Source organism: Aegilops tauschii, chromosome 3, assembly GCF_002575655.3.
Source record: "Aegilops tauschii subsp. strangulata cultivar AL8/78 chromosome 3, Aet v6.0, whole genome shotgun sequence".
NCBI classification, from domain to species: domain Eukaryota; kingdom Viridiplantae; phylum Streptophyta; class Magnoliopsida; order Poales; family Poaceae; genus Aegilops; species Aegilops tauschii.
The window spans coordinates 567,355,605-567,373,772 of record NC_053037.3 but is presented as its reverse complement, the minus strand read 5'-3'; the positions used below and the strand labels follow the sequence as shown (position 1 = coordinate 567,373,772).

The following is an 18,168-nucleotide window of genomic DNA, read 5'->3' as shown; positions in this document are numbered from 1 at the left end:
GACATGTTCATCGTATTTGCTCTCTAGCAGTTCCTATAACATGTTCTGCATTGCGATTGAGATTAAGTTTTCTCGCACAACAATATTGATTTGCGATTGAGAATATTTTTTTTCTCGCAAAATAATTGCGGTTGAGATCAATTTTCTCTCGCAAAATATTAATTCACTTCGCTAAATTATCTTGCAATTTGATACAAGATCTCATTTAATTTGAGCTCTATACAATTCAAGTTTTTCACTTGAGGATCAAGTTTGCAACACCATTATTATTCATTACATTAGTAATGTACATCTGTAGAGTACCTTGTATTCTAGAATAAACTATGATGTTATATATCTCCATGTTATTCTACATGTTAAGATTAATTATATATCTCTAACGCTCATTGATCTTTGAAACTAAACTTGTTGAGATTATTTTGGATCGGAAGCAAATAGAACTACCAATATTTTTCTGGGGAATAACACCATTCTGCCATCGTTGCTGGGGAAGAACGCCAAATTTGCAGCATGGTGCCAACATCAATTTGCCCCACTTGTCAGTGTCGCCATGAGAGACGACAACCGTCGTACACAAGAAACATAGCCCATGGGCCTATCGGTCTGAACAAAAGGCAAGCAGACTGTTGGGAATCGTAGCATAATTTAAAATTTTCCTACGCTCACCAAGATGCATCTATGGAGTCTACTAGCAACGAAGGGAAATGAGTGCATCTACATACCCTTGTAGATCGCGAGCGAAAGCGTTCCAATGAACGTGGATGACGGAGTCGTACTCGCCGTGATCCAAATCACCGATGACCGAGTGCCGAACGGACGGCACCTCCGCGTTCAACACACGTACGGTGCGGCGACGTCTCCTCCTTCTTGATCCAGCAAGGGGAAGGAGAGGTTGATGGAGATCCAACAGCACGACGGCGTGGTGGTGGATGTAGCGGGTCTTCGGCAGGGCTTCGCCGAGCTTCTGCGAGAGAGAGAGAGGTGTTGCAGGGGAGGAGGGAGGCGCCCAAGGCTGTAGCGTGCTGCCCTCCCTCCCCCTTTATATAGGCCCCTGGGGGGGGGGGGCGCCGGCCCTGGGAGATGGGATCTCCAAGGGGGGGCGGCGGCCAAAGGGGGGAAAGGGGTGCCTTGCCCCCCAATGCAAGGGGGAAGCTCCCCCTAGGGTTCCCAACCCTAGGCGCATGGGGGAAGGCCCAAGGGGGGCGCCCCAGCCCACTAAGGGCTGGTTCCCTTCCACTTTCAGCCCACGGGGCCCTTCGGGATAGGTGGCCCCACCCGGTGGACCCCCGGGACCCTTCCGGTGGTCCCGGTACAATACCGGTAACCCCCGAAACTTTCCCGGTGGCCGAAACTGGACTTCCTATATATAATTTTTCACCTCCGGACCATTCCGGAACCTCTCGTGACGTCCGGGATCTCATCCGGGACTCCGAAAAACTTTCGGGTTTCCGCATACACATATCTCTACAACCCTAGCGTCACCGAACCTTAAGTGTGTAGACCCTACGGGTTCGGGAGACATGCAGACATGACCGAGACGCCTCTCGGTCAATAACCAACAGCGGGATCTGGATACCCATGTTGGCTCCCACATGTTCCACGATGATATCATCGGATGAACCACGGTGTCGAGGATTCAATCAATCCCGTATGCAATTCCCTTTGTCAATCGGTATGTTACTTGCCCGAGATTCGATCGTCGGTATCCCAATACCTTGTTCAATCTCGTTACCGGCAAGTCTCTTTACTCGTACCGCAATGCATGATCCCGTGACCAACGCCTTAGTCACATTGAGCTCATTATGATGATGCATTACCGAGTGGGCCCAGAGATACCTCTCCGTCACACGGAGTGACAAATCCCAAAGCACTCCTACGGTATCCGGGAGTTGCACGATCTCATGGTCTAAGGAAAAGATACTTGACATTGGAAAAGCTCTAGCAAACGAAACTACACGATCTTTTATGCTATGCTTAGGATTGGGTCTTGTCCATCACATCATTCTCCTAATAATGTGATCCCGTTATCAATGACATCCAATGTCCATAGTCAGGAAACCATGACTATCTGTTGATCAACGAGCTAGTCAACTAGAGGCTTACTAGGGACACGTTGTGGTCTATGTATTCACACATGTATTACGATTTCCGGACAATACAATTATAGCATGAATAATAGACAATTACCATGAAAAAGAAATATAACAATAACCATTTATTATTGCCTCTAGGGCATATTTCCAACAGTCTCCCACTTGCACTAGAGTCAATAATCTAGTTACATTGTGATGAATCGAACACCCATTGCGTCCTGGTGTTGATCATGTTTTGCCCTAGGGAGAGGTTTAGTCAACGGATCTGCTACATTTAGGTCCGTATGTACTTTACAAATATCTATGTCTCCATTTTGAACACTTTCACGAATGGAGTTGAAGCGACGCTTGATATGCCTGGTCTTCCTGTGAAACCTGGGCTCCTTCGCAAGGGGAATAGCTCCAGTGTTGTCACAGAAGAGAGTCATCGGGCCCGACGCATTGGGAATCACCCCTAGGTCGGTAATGAACTCCTTCATCCAGACTGCTTCCTGTGCTGCCTCCGAGGCTGCCATGTACTCCGCTTCACATGTAGATCCCATCACGACGCTTTGCTTGCAACTGCACCAGCTTACTGCTCCTCCATTCAAAATATACACGTATCCGGTCTGTGACTTCGAGTCATCCAGATCTGTGTCGAAGCTAGCGTCGACGTAACCCTTTACGACGAGCTCTTCGTCACCTCCATAAACGAGAAACATATCCTTAGTCCTTTTCAGGTACTTTAGGATATTCTTGACCGCTGTCCAGTGTTCCATGCCGGGATTACTTTGGTACCTTCCTACCAAACTTACGCAAGGTTTACATCAGGTCTGGTACACAACATGGCATACATTATATACCCTATGGCCGAGGCATAGGGGATGACACTCATCTTTTCTATATCTTCCGCCGTGGTCGGGCATTGAGCCGTGCTCAATTGCACACCTTGCAATACAGGCAAGAACCCCTTCTTGGACTGATCCATACTGAACTTCTTCAATATCTTGTCAAGGTATGTACTCTGTGAAAGACCAATGAGGCATCTTGATCTATCTCTATAGATCTTGATGCCTAATATATAAGCAGCTTCTCCAAGGTCCTTCATTGAAAAACACTTATTCAAATAGGCCTTTATATTTTCCAAGAATTCTATATCATTTCCCATCAATAGTATGTCATCCACATATAATATGAGAAATGCTACAGAGCTCCCACTCACTTTCTTGTAAACACAGGCTTCTCCATAAGTCTGTGTAAACCCAAACGCTTTGATCATCTCATCAAAGCGAATGTTCGAACTCCGAGATGCTTGCACCAGCCCATAGATTGAGCGTTGGAGCTTGCATACTTTGTTAGCATTCTTACGATCGACAAAACCTTCCGGCTGCATCATATACAACTCTTCCTTAAGGAAGCCGTTAAGGAATGCCGTTTTGACGTCCATCTGCCATATCTCATAATCATAGTATGCGGCAATTGCTGACATGATTCGGACGGACTTCAGCTTTGCTACGGGTGAGAAAGTCTCATCGTAGTCAACCCCTTGAACTTGTCGATAACCCTTAGCGACAATCGAGCTTTGTAGATGGTCACATTACCATCCGCGTCCGTCTTCTTCTTAAAGATCCATTTGTTTTCTATGGCTCGCCGCTCATCGGGCAAGTCAGTCAAAGTCCATACTTTGTTTTCATACATGGATTCTATCTCGGATTTCATGGCTTCTAGCCATTTATTGGAATCCGGGCCCGCCATCGCTTCTTCATAGTTCGAAGGTTCACCGTTGTCTAACAACATGATTTCCAGGACAGGGTTGCCGTACCACTCTGGTGCGGAACGTGTCCTTGTGGACCTACGAAGTTCAGTAACTTGATCTGAAGCTTCATGATCATCATCATTAACTTCCTCCCCAGTCGGTGTAGGCACCACAGGAACATTTTCCCGCGCTGCGCTACTTTCCGGTTCGGAAGGGGTGACTATCACCTCATCAAGTTCCACTTTCCTCCCACTCAATTCTTTCGAGAGAAACTCCTTCTCCAGAAAGGACCCGTTCTTGGCAACGAAGATCTTTCCTTCGGATCTGAGGTAGAAGGTATACCCAATAGTTTCCTTAGGGTATCCTACGAAGACGCATTTTTCCGACTTGGGTTCGAGCTTTTCAGGTTGAAGTTTCTTGACATAAGCATCGCATCCCCAAACTTTTAGAAACGACAGCTTAGGTTTCTTCCCAAACCATAATTCATACGGTGTCGTCTCAACGGATTTCGATGGAGCCCTATTTAAAGTGAATGCGGCAGTCTCTAAAGCATAGCCCCAAAATGAGAGCGGTAAATCGGTAAGAGACATCATAGATCGCACCATATCCAATAGAGTGCGATTACGACGTTCGGACACACCATTTCTCTGAGGTGTTCCAGGCGGCGTGAGTTGTGAAACTATTCCACATTTCCTTAAGTGTGCACCAAACTCGTGACTTAAATATTCTCCACCACGATCTGATCGTAAGAATTTTATTCTCCTGTCACGTTGATTCTCAACCTCACTCTGAAATTCCTTGAACTTTTCAAAGGTTTCAGACTTGTGTTTCATTAGGTAGACATACCCATATCTACTTAAATCATCAGTGAGAGTGAGAACATAACGATATCCTCCGCGAGCCTCAACACTCATTGGACCACACACATCGGTATGTATGATTTCCAATAAGTTGGTTGCTCGCTCCATTGTTCCGGAGAACGGAGTCTTGGTCATCTTACCCATGAGGCATGGTTCGCACGTGTCAAATGATTCGTAATCAAGAGACTCCAAAAGTCCATCTACATGGAGCTTCTTCATGCGCTTGACACCAATGTGACCAAGGCGGCAGTGCCACAGATATGTGGGACTATCGTTATCAACTTTACATCTTTTGGTATTCACACTATGAACATGTGTAACATCACGTTCGAGATTCATCAAGAATAAACCATTGACCAGCGGGGCATGACCATAAAACATATCTCTCAAATAAATAGAACAACCATTATTCTCGGATTTAAATGAGTAGCCATCTCGAATTAAACGAGATCCAGATACAATGTTCATGCTCAAAGCTGGCACTAAATAACAATTATTGAGGTTTAAAACTAATCCCATGGGTAGATGCAGAGGTAGCGTGCCGACGGCGATCACATCGACCTTGGAACCATTCCCGACACGCATCGTCACCTCGTCCTTCGCCAGTCTCCGTTTATTCCGCAGTTCCTGCTTTGAGTTACAAATATGAGCAACCGCACCGGTATCAAATACCCAGGAGCTACTACGAGTACTGGTAAGGTACACATCAATTACATGTATATCACATATACCTTTGGTGTCGCCGGCCTTCTTCTTGTCCGCTAAATATTTGGGGCAGTTCCGCTTCCAGTGACCACTTCCCTTGCAATAAAAGCACTCAGTCCCGGGCTTGGGTCCATTCTTTGACTTCTTCCCAGTAACTGGTTTACCGGGCGCGGCAACTCCCTTGCCGTCCTTCTTGAAGTTCTTCTTACCCTTGCCCTTCTTGAACTTAGTGGTTTTATTCACCATCAACACTTGATGTTCTTTTCTGATCTCCCCTTCCGCTGATTTCAGCATTGAATATACCTCGGGAATGGTCTTTTCCATCCCCTGCATATTGTAGTTCATCACAAAGCTCTTGTAGCTTGGTGGAAGCGACTGGAGGATTCTGTCAATGACCGCGTCATCCGGAAGATTAACTCCCAGCTGAGACAAGCGGTTATGCAACCCAGACATTCTGAGTATGTGCTCACTAACAGAACTGTTCTCCTCCATTTTACAGCTGAAGAACTTGTCGGAGACATCATATCTCTCGACCCGGGCATGAGCTTGGAAAACCAATTTCAGCTCCTCGAACATCTCATATGCTCCATGTTTCTCAAAACGCTTTTGGAGACCCGGTTCTAAGCTGTAAAGCATGCCGCACTGAACGAGGGAGTAATCATCAGCACGCTGCTGCCAAGCGTTCATAACGTCTTGGTTCTGTGGGATTGGTGCTTCACCTAGCGGTGCTTCTAAGACATAATCTTTATTGGCTACTATGAGGATGAGCCTCAGGTTCCGGACCCAGTCCGTATAGTTGCTGCCATCATCTTTCAGCTTGGTTTTCTCTAGGAACGCGTTGAAATTGAGGACAACGTTGGCCATTTGATCTACAATCTATAGTGTAAAGATTTTAGACTAAGTTCATGATAATTAAGTTCATCTAATCAAATTATTCAATGAACTCCCACTCAGATAGACATCCCTCTAGTCGTCTAAGTGAAACATGATCCGAGTTTAACTAGGCCGTGTCCGATCATCACGTGAGACGGACTAGTCAAGATCGGTGAACATCTCCATGTTGATCGTATCTTCTATACGACTCATGCTCGACCTTTCGGTCCTCCGTGTTCCGAGGCCATGTCTGTACATGCTAGGCTCGTCAAGTCAACCTAAGTGTATTGCGTGTGTTCCGAGGCCATGTCTGTACATGCTAGGCTCGTCAACACCCGTTGTATTCGAACGTTAGAATCTATCACACCCGATCATCACGTGGTGCTTCGAAACAACGAACCTTCACAACGGTGCACAGTTAGGGTGAACACTTTCTTGAAATTATTATAAGGGATCATCTTACTTACTACCGTTGTTCTAAGCAAATAAGATGCAAAAACATGGTAAACATCACATGCAATCAAATAGTGACATGATATGGCCAGTATCATTATGCTCCTTTGATCTCCATCTTCGGGGCACCATGATCATCTTCGTCACCGGCATGACACCATGATCTCCATCATTGTGTCTTCATGAAGTCGTCACGCCAACGATTACTTCTACTTCTATGGCTAACGCGTTTAGCAACAAAGTAAAGTAAATTACATGGCGTTATTCAATGACACGCAGGTCATACAAAATAATAAAGACAACTCCTATGGCTCCTGCCGGTTGTCATACTCATCGACATGCAAGTCGTGATTCCTATTACAAGAATATGATCAATCTCATACATCACATATATCATTCATCACATCTTCTGGCCATATCACATCACATAGCACTTGCTGCAGAAACAAGTTAGACGCCCTCTAATTGTTGTTGCAAGTTTTTACGTGGTTTGTAGGTTTCTAGCAAGAACGTTTCTTACCTACGTATGACCACAACGTGATTTGCCAATTTCTATTTACCCTTCATAAGGACCCTTTTCATCGAATCCGTTCCGACTAAAGTAGGAGAGACAGACACCCGCTAGCCACCTTATGCAACTAGTGCATGTCAGTCGGTGGAACCTGTCTCACGTAAGAGTACGTGTAAGGTCGGTCCGGGCCGCTTCATCCTACAATGCCGCCGAAACAAGAAAAGACTAGTAGCGGCAAGAAGAATTGGCAAACTCAACGCCCACAACTACTTTGTGTTCTACTCGTGCATAGTAACTACGCATAGGCCTGGCTCATGATGCCACTGTTGGGAATCGTAGCATAATTTAAAATTTTCCTACGCTCACCAAGATGCATCTATGGAGTCTACTAGCAACGAGGGGAAAGGAGTGCATCTACATACCCTTGTAGATCGCGAGCGGAAGCGTTCCAATGAACGTGGATGACGGAGTCGTACTCGCCGTGATCCAAATCACCGATGACCGAGTGCCGAACGGACGGCACCTCCGCGTTCAACACACGTACGGTGCAGCGACGTCTCCTCCTTCTTGATCCAGCAAGGGGAAGGAGAGGTTGATGGAGATCCAACAGCACGACGGCGTGGTGGTGGATGTAGCGGGTCTCCGGCAGGGCTTCGCCGAGCTTCTGCGAGAGAGAGAGAGAGGTGTTGCAGGGGAGGAGGGAGGCGCCCAAGGCTGTAGCGTGCTGCCCTCCCTCCCCCCCTTTATATAGGCCCCTGGGGGGGCGCCGGCCCTGGGAGATGGGATCTCCAAGGGGGGGCGGCGGCCAAAGGGGGGAAAGGGGTGCCTTGCCCCCCAAGGCAAGGGGGAAGCTCCCCCTAGGGTTCCCAACCCTAGGCGCATGGGGGAAGGCCCAAGGGGGGCGCCCCAGCCCACTAAGGGCTGGTTCCCTTCCACTTTCAGCCCACGGGGCCCTCCGGGATAGGTGGCCCCACCCGGTGGACCCCCGGGACCCTTCCGGTGGTCCCGGTACAATACCGGTAACCCCCGAAACTTTCCCGGTGGCCGAAACTGGACTTCCTATATATAATTTTTCACCTCCGGACCATTCCGGAACTTCTCTTGACGTCCGGGATCTCATCCGGGACTCCGAACAACTTTCGGGTTTTCGCATACACATATCTCTACAACCCTAGCGTCACCGAACCTTAAGTGTGTAGACCCTACGGGTTCGGGAGACATGCAGACATGACCGAGACGCCTCTCCGGTCAATAACCAACAGCGGGATCTGGATACCCATGTTGGCTCCCACATGTTCCACGATGATATCATCGGATGAACCACGGTGTCGAGGATTCAATCAATCCCGTATGCAATTCCCTTTGTCAATCGGTATGTTACTTGCCCGAGATTCGATCGTCGGTATCCCAATACCTTGTTCAATCTCGTTACCGGCAAGTCTCTTTACTCGTACCGCAATGCATGATCCCGTGACCAACGCCTTAGTCACATTGAGCTCATTATGATGATGCATTACCGAGTGGGCCCAGAGATACCTCTCCGTCACACGGAGTGACAAATCCCAGTCTCGAACCGTGCCAACCCAACAGACACTTTCGGAGATACCCGTAGTGCACCTTTATAGTCACCCAGTTACGTTGTGACGTTTGGCACACCCAAAGCACTCCTACGGTATCCGGGAGTTGCACGATCTCATGGTCTAAGGAAAAGATACTTGACATTGGAAAAGCTCTAGCAAACGAAACTACACGATCTTTTATGCTATGCTTAGGATTGGGTCTTGTCCATCACATCATTCTCCTAATAATGTGATCCCGTTATCAATGACATCCAATGTCCATAGTCAGGAAACCATGACTATCTGTTGATCAACGAGCTAGTCAACTAGAGGCTTACTAGGGACACGTTGTGGTCTATGTATTCACACATGTATTACGATTTCCGGACAATACAATTATAGCATGAATAATAGACAATTACCATGAACAAAGAAATATAATAATAACCATTTATTATTGCCTCTAGGGCATATTTCCAACACAGACGAGATCAACGGCTCAGCGCCGTCGTCGGATCGGATGTTGTCGTGGTGAGGAAGAGGCCAAGGCCAGATCTCCGCCTCACTGGTGTTCAAAGAAAGGGCAGGAACTGCCGTCTGTGTTGTCTGGCCCTACTATTAGTCATGTTAGATACCATTTGTTAGAATAAATCTGAGGCGCATAATTGATCTATCGAGGACCAAGCAATCACATGAGCCAGGACACCGAGATTTGTTAACGAGGTTCACCGATATGACTACATCTCCGGGGCTTGACTACGGCTTGATATGACTACATCTCCGGGGAATACCGCACCCTGGCCACCGGCTCCCCTGCGTGTCGGTGTCGATTCCATATTCTGTCTACACACCGTATGACTCCAAACCCAACTATAGCCTATCCTGTACAGTAACATTCGACACGACTCTAACAAGTCATCCTCGATGACTTGAATTGAGTCGATAATTAAGTATAGTCCGTAGCAAAAGTCCGTAAGCCTAGCATTGTTGGGGTGATATTTGGTGGCACGTTTGGACGGCTCCGTTGGAGCCTTTTGTTGGTTGCGCGTGTCAAGTTTGTATGGTACTAATGACTTTCTGGAGGTGCTGGTACATCCGGAATGAAGTTGTGCACATGAAACCTATCCCACCAATGGATTTATCATGTAGGTTCTTGCAGAGCTACTTGGACTCTCTCATTAGAATTAAGTCAAACATGCATACTGACCCTAGGAAAGGGAAGTCGATTCTGCAATATGAACCAAAGGTGCGTCGAGCTGGCCCTATGGTCTCACCCTTGCATGGACTCCACCGGGACGCGGCTGGGTCAAGCTGAATACAGATGGCTCATTTACAGAAGATGGTTCAGCTGGCGCGGGTATGATCTTCCGTAATGAAGCAGGAGTCGTTATCTTTTCTGGATGTAGACAGTTGTTTGCGTTGGAGGCGGAACTTTGTGCATGCATGGAAGGCCTACCCCTTGCTGTATAGAGAAGTGACTTACCAATTATTATCGAGATGGACTCGCTAACGGCGGCTGGCATGATACAGAAGCGTGAAGAAGACATAACCGTCTATGCATCTCTGGTGAAGGAAATCAAGTATTTGTTAAGTCTATGAAAAACTTGTATTACTGATGTAAATCGTAGTTAGAATAAGGCTAGTGATTATCTGACTAGTTTTTATAGAACTGAAGGCAGAACCATAGCGTGGATCGGTTCAGGCCCTTCTATGGTCATCTACTTGGTGATTGAGGATTGTAAGGACATTGTGAGTAAGCAATACAATTTTTTCACCCGCAAAAAAAAAGTTTGTGTTTATGTGGTTATGTCAGTGATTCAATCTTGATTCAACGGGCTGAGACAAATCGTTTGCTTCCATTTTGAGAAGATTGACAAAGGAAGGCCCACTTTCATATTTGTTGCATTTGGATTGACTAGCAAAAGAGCCCGTACGTTGCACGGTGTATGCATAATCTAGTCACTGATGCTTCATTACGGAGCAAACACCGGACTTCGAGCCCCCTCCTCTTGTGTCGGTCATGGATGTCACTGAGTTGAGCCACTGTGACATAATAAGGCGGTGACTTAAAACTGTCATCTTCCTGAGAAGTGGGAGGGCGGTGACTCTAGAATTTCCTCCTTTTAATACGTCCATATATATACATGTTAAATTGTTAATGTCAATAATCTCACGCTTGCAATGAATCAGTATATAATTGCACATATCATGAATAGTCTAGAGGTTTGGAGGGGTTCTAGAATAATCTGTTTCCCCGGAGAAAAGGAGAAACCTCTAGAGTATTCGTGTTTTGGAGGTTGGTTGGGCACAATACGTCTCAGTCTCAATCTCAACCTTATATTCCAAATCGGACAGTATATATAGCCCGAAGGCAGATACACCATCATCACCAACTCGTATTTTTATAGGAGTAAAGAAAACACCTCGAATTCTGAAACTCGCGCATTCATTTAGCATAAAGTTTCAAAATATTCTCAAGCAAAAGATCGTAAAAAGGCCACCACAACATCATCACGTGCCAATCTATAAACAAAGTGGAGTATTTTTTGAAGGAAATGCGGAGAGAATTGTAAGGTGGACTGATGACTCCATCGGCTGCCGTATCCAAATCTGCTTTCGCTTTGACTGAAACTGATTGCCATGTGCCCATGCTGATGCTGGTGAGATACCCTCGGCAAAGATATCTGCAGGCCGCTCGCCGCCGGCGGCATAGCCAGTCGAACTCTTGCCTGAGGTGAAACCCGATGGAGGGGAGCAGCAGCGGCAAGCACTTCATGCTCGTCCACGGCCTCGGCCACGGCGCGTGGTGCTGGTACAAGCTGGTGCCGATGCTCCGGGCCGCGGGGCACCGGGTCACCGCGCTCGACATGGCCGCGTCCGGCGCGCACCCGGCGCGCATGGACGAGGTGCCGTCCTTCGAGGACTACTCGCGGCCGCTGCTCGACGCCGTGGCCGCGGCACCGGCCGGCGAGAGGCTGGTCCTGGTCGGGCACAGCCTCGGCGGGCTCAACATCGCGCTCGCCATGGAGAGGTTCCCGCGCAAGGTCGCCGCGGCCGTGTTCCTGGCCGCGTGCATGCCGTGCGTCGGCAGGCACATGGGCGTCACCACGGAGGAGGTGGGTAATTACTCCGTGCTAGTAAATTTTACACACCTCAGAAGTCAGAGGAGCTGCGATCGATCATGGTGACGACTCTGATTTCCATCGATTCTCGCTAGATCATGAGACGGATCAAGCCCGATTTCTTCATGGACATGAAGAGGATGGTTCTGAACACGAGCCAGGGCCCTCGACCTGCACTCGTGTTTGGCCCAAAATTACTGGCAGCAAAACTGTACGATCGAAGCTCAGCTGAGGTAATAGCAGGAGTCCATTCTTTCCCGTCACAAATGTTATTTACGATGCTGACAGTGCTTTTACGTACGGCATGCAGGATCAGACGCTGGCTACGATGCTGGTGAGACCGGGCTGCCAGTTCTTGGATGACCCGACGATGAAGGACGAGGCTATGCTCACCGACGCCAACTACGGGTCGGTGAACAAGGTGTACGTGGTGGCCATGGCTGACGCTTCAAACTCCGAGGAGATGCAGCGCTGGATGGTCGACCTGAGCCCCGGCACGGAGGCCGAAGAGATCGCCGGAGCCGACCACATGGCCATGTGCTCCAAACCCAGGGAGCTCTGTGGTGTCCTGCTCCGGATCGCCGACAAGTATGAATGAATTGATTGTCCACACCGTTGAGACTTGTACAACGTAATATCTTCCCATGAATTTCTCGTTCGCTGAGAGTTGAGTTCGTTGTCACCGTTTAAGAAAAACTTTGCTGTTTGTTCCTACTCCCTCCGTCCCATAATTTAAGATATTTTTTGACTCTATACTAATAAAAAAAACGTCTTACAATATAGAATGGAGGGAGCACTTCTTTTGTTAGTAGGCGATGCATTGTGGTTGTGCACTTCTGGCCGCAAGGTTTGTCGTAAACAGCCATTCGCCGTTCTTTATCTATAAAGGTCTGCGTTACGGAACCGGATCCTCTAACATTGAGAAGGAATGTTAGAGAAGCTACAGTACCCTAACTTTTCTTCTTTCTATTCATATGATTATGGCTAAAATGATATAAATTAATTTGCAAATTGATGATCTACTGTGTATATTTATAGTAATTACATGCAAACAAATTGATGGTAAAATAAAATTAAAATTAAATTATTTATATCTACAGTAAATACCAACACTAAACAACCTATTAACTATCTACTAACAGTCCCTAACTTTCCTTCTTCATTTTACACTAGGCTAACACTGTAGCACCGTGACATTCCTTCTCAATGTTAGAGGATCCGGTTCCCTGCGTTACATGCAGACCGGATTCAAAAGCTGTGTCGACAGAGAACATTTCTTCATCTCTGTTGGATTTCTGCCAGTCGATCCCTTGTCACGATCCTTGCAAGGCTCGGTTTCATCCTACACATCTTAACGGGTCAGCAATTTGTTTCCAACACATGCAAAAAGAAAAGGAATTTGAAAAGGGTAGGGGCTTTGTCTCGCTTATGGCGAGATGATAGAACCCCTTGACATAGGAGGGAGGGCTGGCTCCTAGCGCACGTTTTTGGGTTTATTACTTTTATTTTTATTTCTGAAATGGATACGTAATTTATTTAAATCTTAAAAAGGTTAACTACTCATTTATAAAATGTCCATGCAATGTAAAAAAAGTCCATAGCATTAGAAAAATTGTTCGTGACATCAAAGAAAATGTTTATACAATGTCACAAAAAATGTTCACATAATTCAGAAAATGTACGTGGCATTTCAAAAAGTCTTCACATGTTTAATTTTTTTATCATTCTATTATTTTTTTATATGATGTAAATAATTATCTGCAGTGTAGAAGAAAAATGTTAAGCACCATTGAATAAAATATACATGATATATTAAATAAATATAATCACAAGTTTTAAAAATGTTCATAATATTTTTCAAAAAAGTGCATACAATGTAAAACATGTTCTGGTATTGCCATTAGAATATGTTCAACGTGTATTTGAATTTTTTATCATGTATTTGAAAGAATGCCCAAATCAAGTATTTGGAAAAAAATGTAAATTGTTATTTAAAAAATGTTCAAAGTGTGTCGGAAAAATGTTCCACATCTATACGAAAAATGTACAATGTGTATTGAAAAAAAGTAGACATGTGTAGTGAAGCAGAAAAAGAAGTAGGAAAAGGCCATAGAATACCGGCGAAGAAACGCTGAAAAAACAGAAAAAGATAAGAAAAATACAAAGTATAAAAGGAAAAATAACTCAAGCTAGATGGGCCACAGTACTGGGCCGGCCTAACAATAGGCGATAACTAGTTATATCTCGCAATGGGCAAAAAGAGCCCTGACAATTCAAAAGATCTAGCAACAAAATTTGTATGGAGCGATTGGCATTTGTTGGCAAGTGATCCCACCGAGATCCATAGCCAACGAGTTATAGTGAGCTCTACGATGGGAGTTACTAACTTCCACATAACATGCATTCTTTGCAGGAAGGTGAAAATGGTAGGAAAATCTAAGGATTACACTGTATTTTGTTTACTTTGGGTGGTATTTTCTTATGTAATTGTCCTGTTACACATGTCCTAAAATGTTGCATGTATGGCCAGTTTTACTCTTGTTATTTGAACGTACATGGAATCCTTAAATAAAAGTTGACTAACAGAAACTCACCTAACTTTGTACGACTAAAGTGTGGGTGAACTTGTTGTGGGGCCCACATGCCAGTCACAACAAAGTTTTTTTTGAGAAATGGGCAGCTCCTTTTCATTCATATCATAGTTGTTCATTACAGATAATGGACATAATCATCTCAGGACACTCATTCAGCCAACATGAACCAGAGTCGTGTTCTGCCGATTTGGCAAGAACATGAGCAGCCTCATTACAAGTACGAACAACATGTCTAAAAGTACGGGATGCAAATTTTGTAGCTCTACTCTTAATATAAAAAACAATAGCACCAATCAGGGATCTATCCATGCTTTGTTGTTGGACTTTCTTAATCACCGAGAGACAGTCCGAAGCCACCTGAAGCCTTTGGACCCCTGTGTTTTCAGCAAGAATGAGTGCTTGGCGTATAGCATAGGCTTCAGCAACCTCAGGACAGTATACGTGATTAAGAAAGCCACGACAAGCAGCTCACACCAGTCCCTTATAATCACGCATTACCACTCCAAACCCAGCGCGTCCAGATTTTGAGAAAATTGCAGCATCCACATTGATCATGAGCAGGCCTTCCGGCGGCGGAGACCATTTCTGAATTGATGTCGATGTCTCACGCCTGTTGGAACCTGCTAATATGTTAACTCATGTCGCAATGGTGAGACAATCTCTCATCCCCTTCATATTGCTGGAAGGATCAAGGCTTATATTGATTTTATCTTGCTGAACAGCCACCGCAAAAATCATGGAGTGGAACTCAGAAGCTTCAGAAATCCAGTCCATTAACCATTGCCTGATATGAACAATTTTTTTAGCTTTAGGCAAATACCATAATCTTTCTTTAACTCCTTCCATATTTCTTTGACATATTGGCAGTGAAAAAAACAATGTTCCACATTGTCCTCTCTGTTACAGAGATGACAGTCATACCTTGCTGGGATTGATCACATTTGAAGTTGAATACCTGTAGGGAGACAATTATGAGCCATTCTCCACAAACCACCTTCATCTTGTTCGGACATTGAATTGACCATAATTTCCTCCAAGCTTTTTCCGTGGCCTTTTGGTTGGACGTCGCACCTTTGGCCTCTTTGCTTCTATCTTTCCAATATATTTTTGATCTGGCTAGGTTATATGCAGATCTCACCGAGTATATTACACTCTTAGTGTGAGGCCAAGATGGAAAATCAGTACAGCCACCAGAGCTTATTGGGATACTAAGAATCCTCCCAGCAATCTCTTCCAGTATAATAGGTCCTAGTCAGCTGGCTATAAGTCACTCCAAGTTAGCAAAAGCTTAGCTGGAAGAGAGAGAAACGAGGGAAGAGAAGGTAGCGGGCGCTTCAGCTGTAGCCCGGCTATAGTGCAGCACACGAGAGAACAAAGCTGCATGTAGCGCTAAAAGCTGGTGTTGCGTCCTCCCTTCCAATCAAGTGTGTTGCTTCCTTTCCCATGCATGTATTCATTAATTGCTATAGCCAATAAGCAGCCCGTCTACAGCCTGCATTATTATATGCAACATTTTTTGTGAAGGCTATATGTGACATGGCATAAGTATACAACCGGTAGCCGGCTCTTCTATTAACCATGCTCTAAGTCCATGAATCCTGGTCTCATATATATTGTCATTGTTGTGACTGTTTGTGCGTGGTCCCGAGCAATGAATAGAGTGCCAAGAAGTTTGAGGTTTGAATAAGCCAAAAGTCTTTGGTCCGGGATTGTTGACCACGATGCCCATGATACTTCGGTTGTTGCGTATCTCCTTGTTGAGGTCCTCTCCACTTGTAAAAACTAGAAGATGCCCCGCGCGTTGCAGCGGAAATTCTGGCTAACTTCTTCGAGTCACATTGCAATAGTTGCCCGATATACATATTTTGCAGAGCATAAATATGCATGAAAACACTTGAATGGACAAATATAGGTCCGCCGATAGTAATAGGTTTTGCTTATAGCTTGAACCCTCGAATGGATGATATATAAGAAAAATAAAAAGGTTTTGGATCCAATAATTTGTAACCTGATTATTCTGCAAACAATTGAGAGAAAATTTATTGTCCTCTATAGCATCTGATACATTATACATATATGGGCAACATGGAGGTTCTACAAAAAAAAAATAGATAAGGGGGGATTTTAGCACCAGAACTGGTTACTTCAGAAGCTGTAGTACAAAAATAACCAAAGGGGAAATCGACAACCCAATTGACAGATATGGAGAAAAGTATTACAGAAAGAATGAAAATAACAGAACAGAAAGCTAGGTGCATGTTACTGGCAGCGGCAGCCTATTACTGATCGTTTGTTTCCGCATGCTCCATCACTCTCGGCAAAAGAGGGTTTTCATTACTCAATACACTAACCATTTAGACGCACAAATTGAAATAAAAAAGGACATTCATGTTTCATGTTCTGAGAATACGTTGATTCAAGTAAAGATGCTCGATAGCAAATCTCTCTCATTGGACATTCCATCAAACATGTGTGCTACAACAAACTGTACAACTTGGAAGGAATAACCAAGTCAGTGGCAGGAGTACAAATGCAGTGCATAAAAGGCTAATTACGCAGCAGTAAATTCACTTCATATAGCAAGCAGTCTAAAAGGAGGCGAATCTCAAATCTGTAGTAGGTGTGGTAATTGTTTTAGTAATTTAAGAGGGAGCAGGCTATCCGCAAAGGACGCAAATGGCATGGCCATCAGCACCCAATTTTCACCCGAGAAACAAACATATACTGTATTTTGTATGTCTTCATTGTTCCAATAAAAAAAGGATAAAGAAAACTAACCACGAAGGTGCTACGTCCATGGAGTCGCCAGTGAAAATCTCTGCACTTGAGCTTGCAACATCTGGGGCGTTGGGAGCATATAAATATACAATAGTGTAGAAGTTCTATGCAATGGAAGGCTCGACTCTTGACCTCTTCACTCGAAGCCAAACTGAAGTTGATACGCTGGCATGACCAGTTGCAGGACAGAAGATGGAAGAAGGGCAACACAGGAGGGCAGAAACGGAGTAAGAGCCAAAGCGTATGTGGAGGAATTTGGCATGCGCGCGGAAGCTAAACACGGGAGCGGCCAACCGCTTGCGAGCGCCACAGTGGTCAGAGGCGAGCGGTGGCCTGGGGTCTCGGCAAGCCGGGCGTAGAATAGGAGCAGCGTCGTTTTTGTTGTAGGTTGTCGTGCGTCCGGATTGGCCGGCACGGACAGCCGGGGGAGGTAGGCGCCGTGTACGTCGACGCATGAAGAGGCTGCGGACGGCCGGTGGGAGGAGCATTAGAGCCTTTAGCGTGGACTGTCGATGGAGGAGTGAGCCTTCTTTATAGGGAAGACGAGACGTGCATCCAAGATTTGTTGGGAAGATAAGACGATGGTCTCGGCTCTATCTCATCAGTTAGGGAAGCTGAAAGAGGAACTAATGCCAATTGAGTGGAAATTAAATCACACGATTTGCTGAAAGGTTGTGGTGGCTGGTGGGTCCCTTAGCTACTAACCAAACGCTTACGTGGAAGGCTGTTGTGGTGGTCCTGCAAACTGAATGCTGACTTGGCATCATGCTGAGGTGGACAATGTGCATGTAGAGAGAATTGCTAGTAGTGGGAATCAACTTCTTAAGAATGTAAGATTAGTAAGTTATATGATTCGTTGCACTCGAGAGCTCAAATAATCAAATT

General features: G+C 45.5%; 1 protein-coding gene across 1 annotated transcript; it reads left to right on the top strand.

Annotated features, from left to right (window-relative positions):
- Window positions 1–11,350: 11,350 nt before the first annotated feature.
- On the top strand, window positions 11,351–12,625 carry LOC109765323 (probable esterase PIR7A). Its single transcript, XM_020324121.3, has 3 exons — window positions 11,351–11,905; window positions 12,007–12,144; window positions 12,222–12,625. The coding sequence occupies exons 1-3, from the start codon at window positions 11,534–11,536 to the stop codon at window positions 12,507–12,509; spliced, it is 798 nt and encodes a 265-aa protein (XP_020179710.1). The 5' UTR covers window positions 11,351–11,533; the 3' UTR covers window positions 12,510–12,625.
- Window positions 12,626–18,168: the final 5,543 nt, after the last annotated feature.

Coding starts and splice junctions, on each gene's coding strand:
- LOC109765323 (XM_020324121.3), top strand. CDS start 11,534: ATGGAGGGGAGCAGCAGCGGCAAGCACTTCATGCTCGTCCACGGCCTC. Junction 11,906..12,006: donor TGGGCGTCACCACGGAGGAG/GTGGGTAATTAC, acceptor GATTCTCGCTAG/ATCATGAGACGGATCAAGCC. Junction 12,145..12,221: donor ACGATCGAAGCTCAGCTGAG/GTAATAGCAGGA, acceptor TACGGCATGCAG/GATCAGACGCTGGCTACGAT.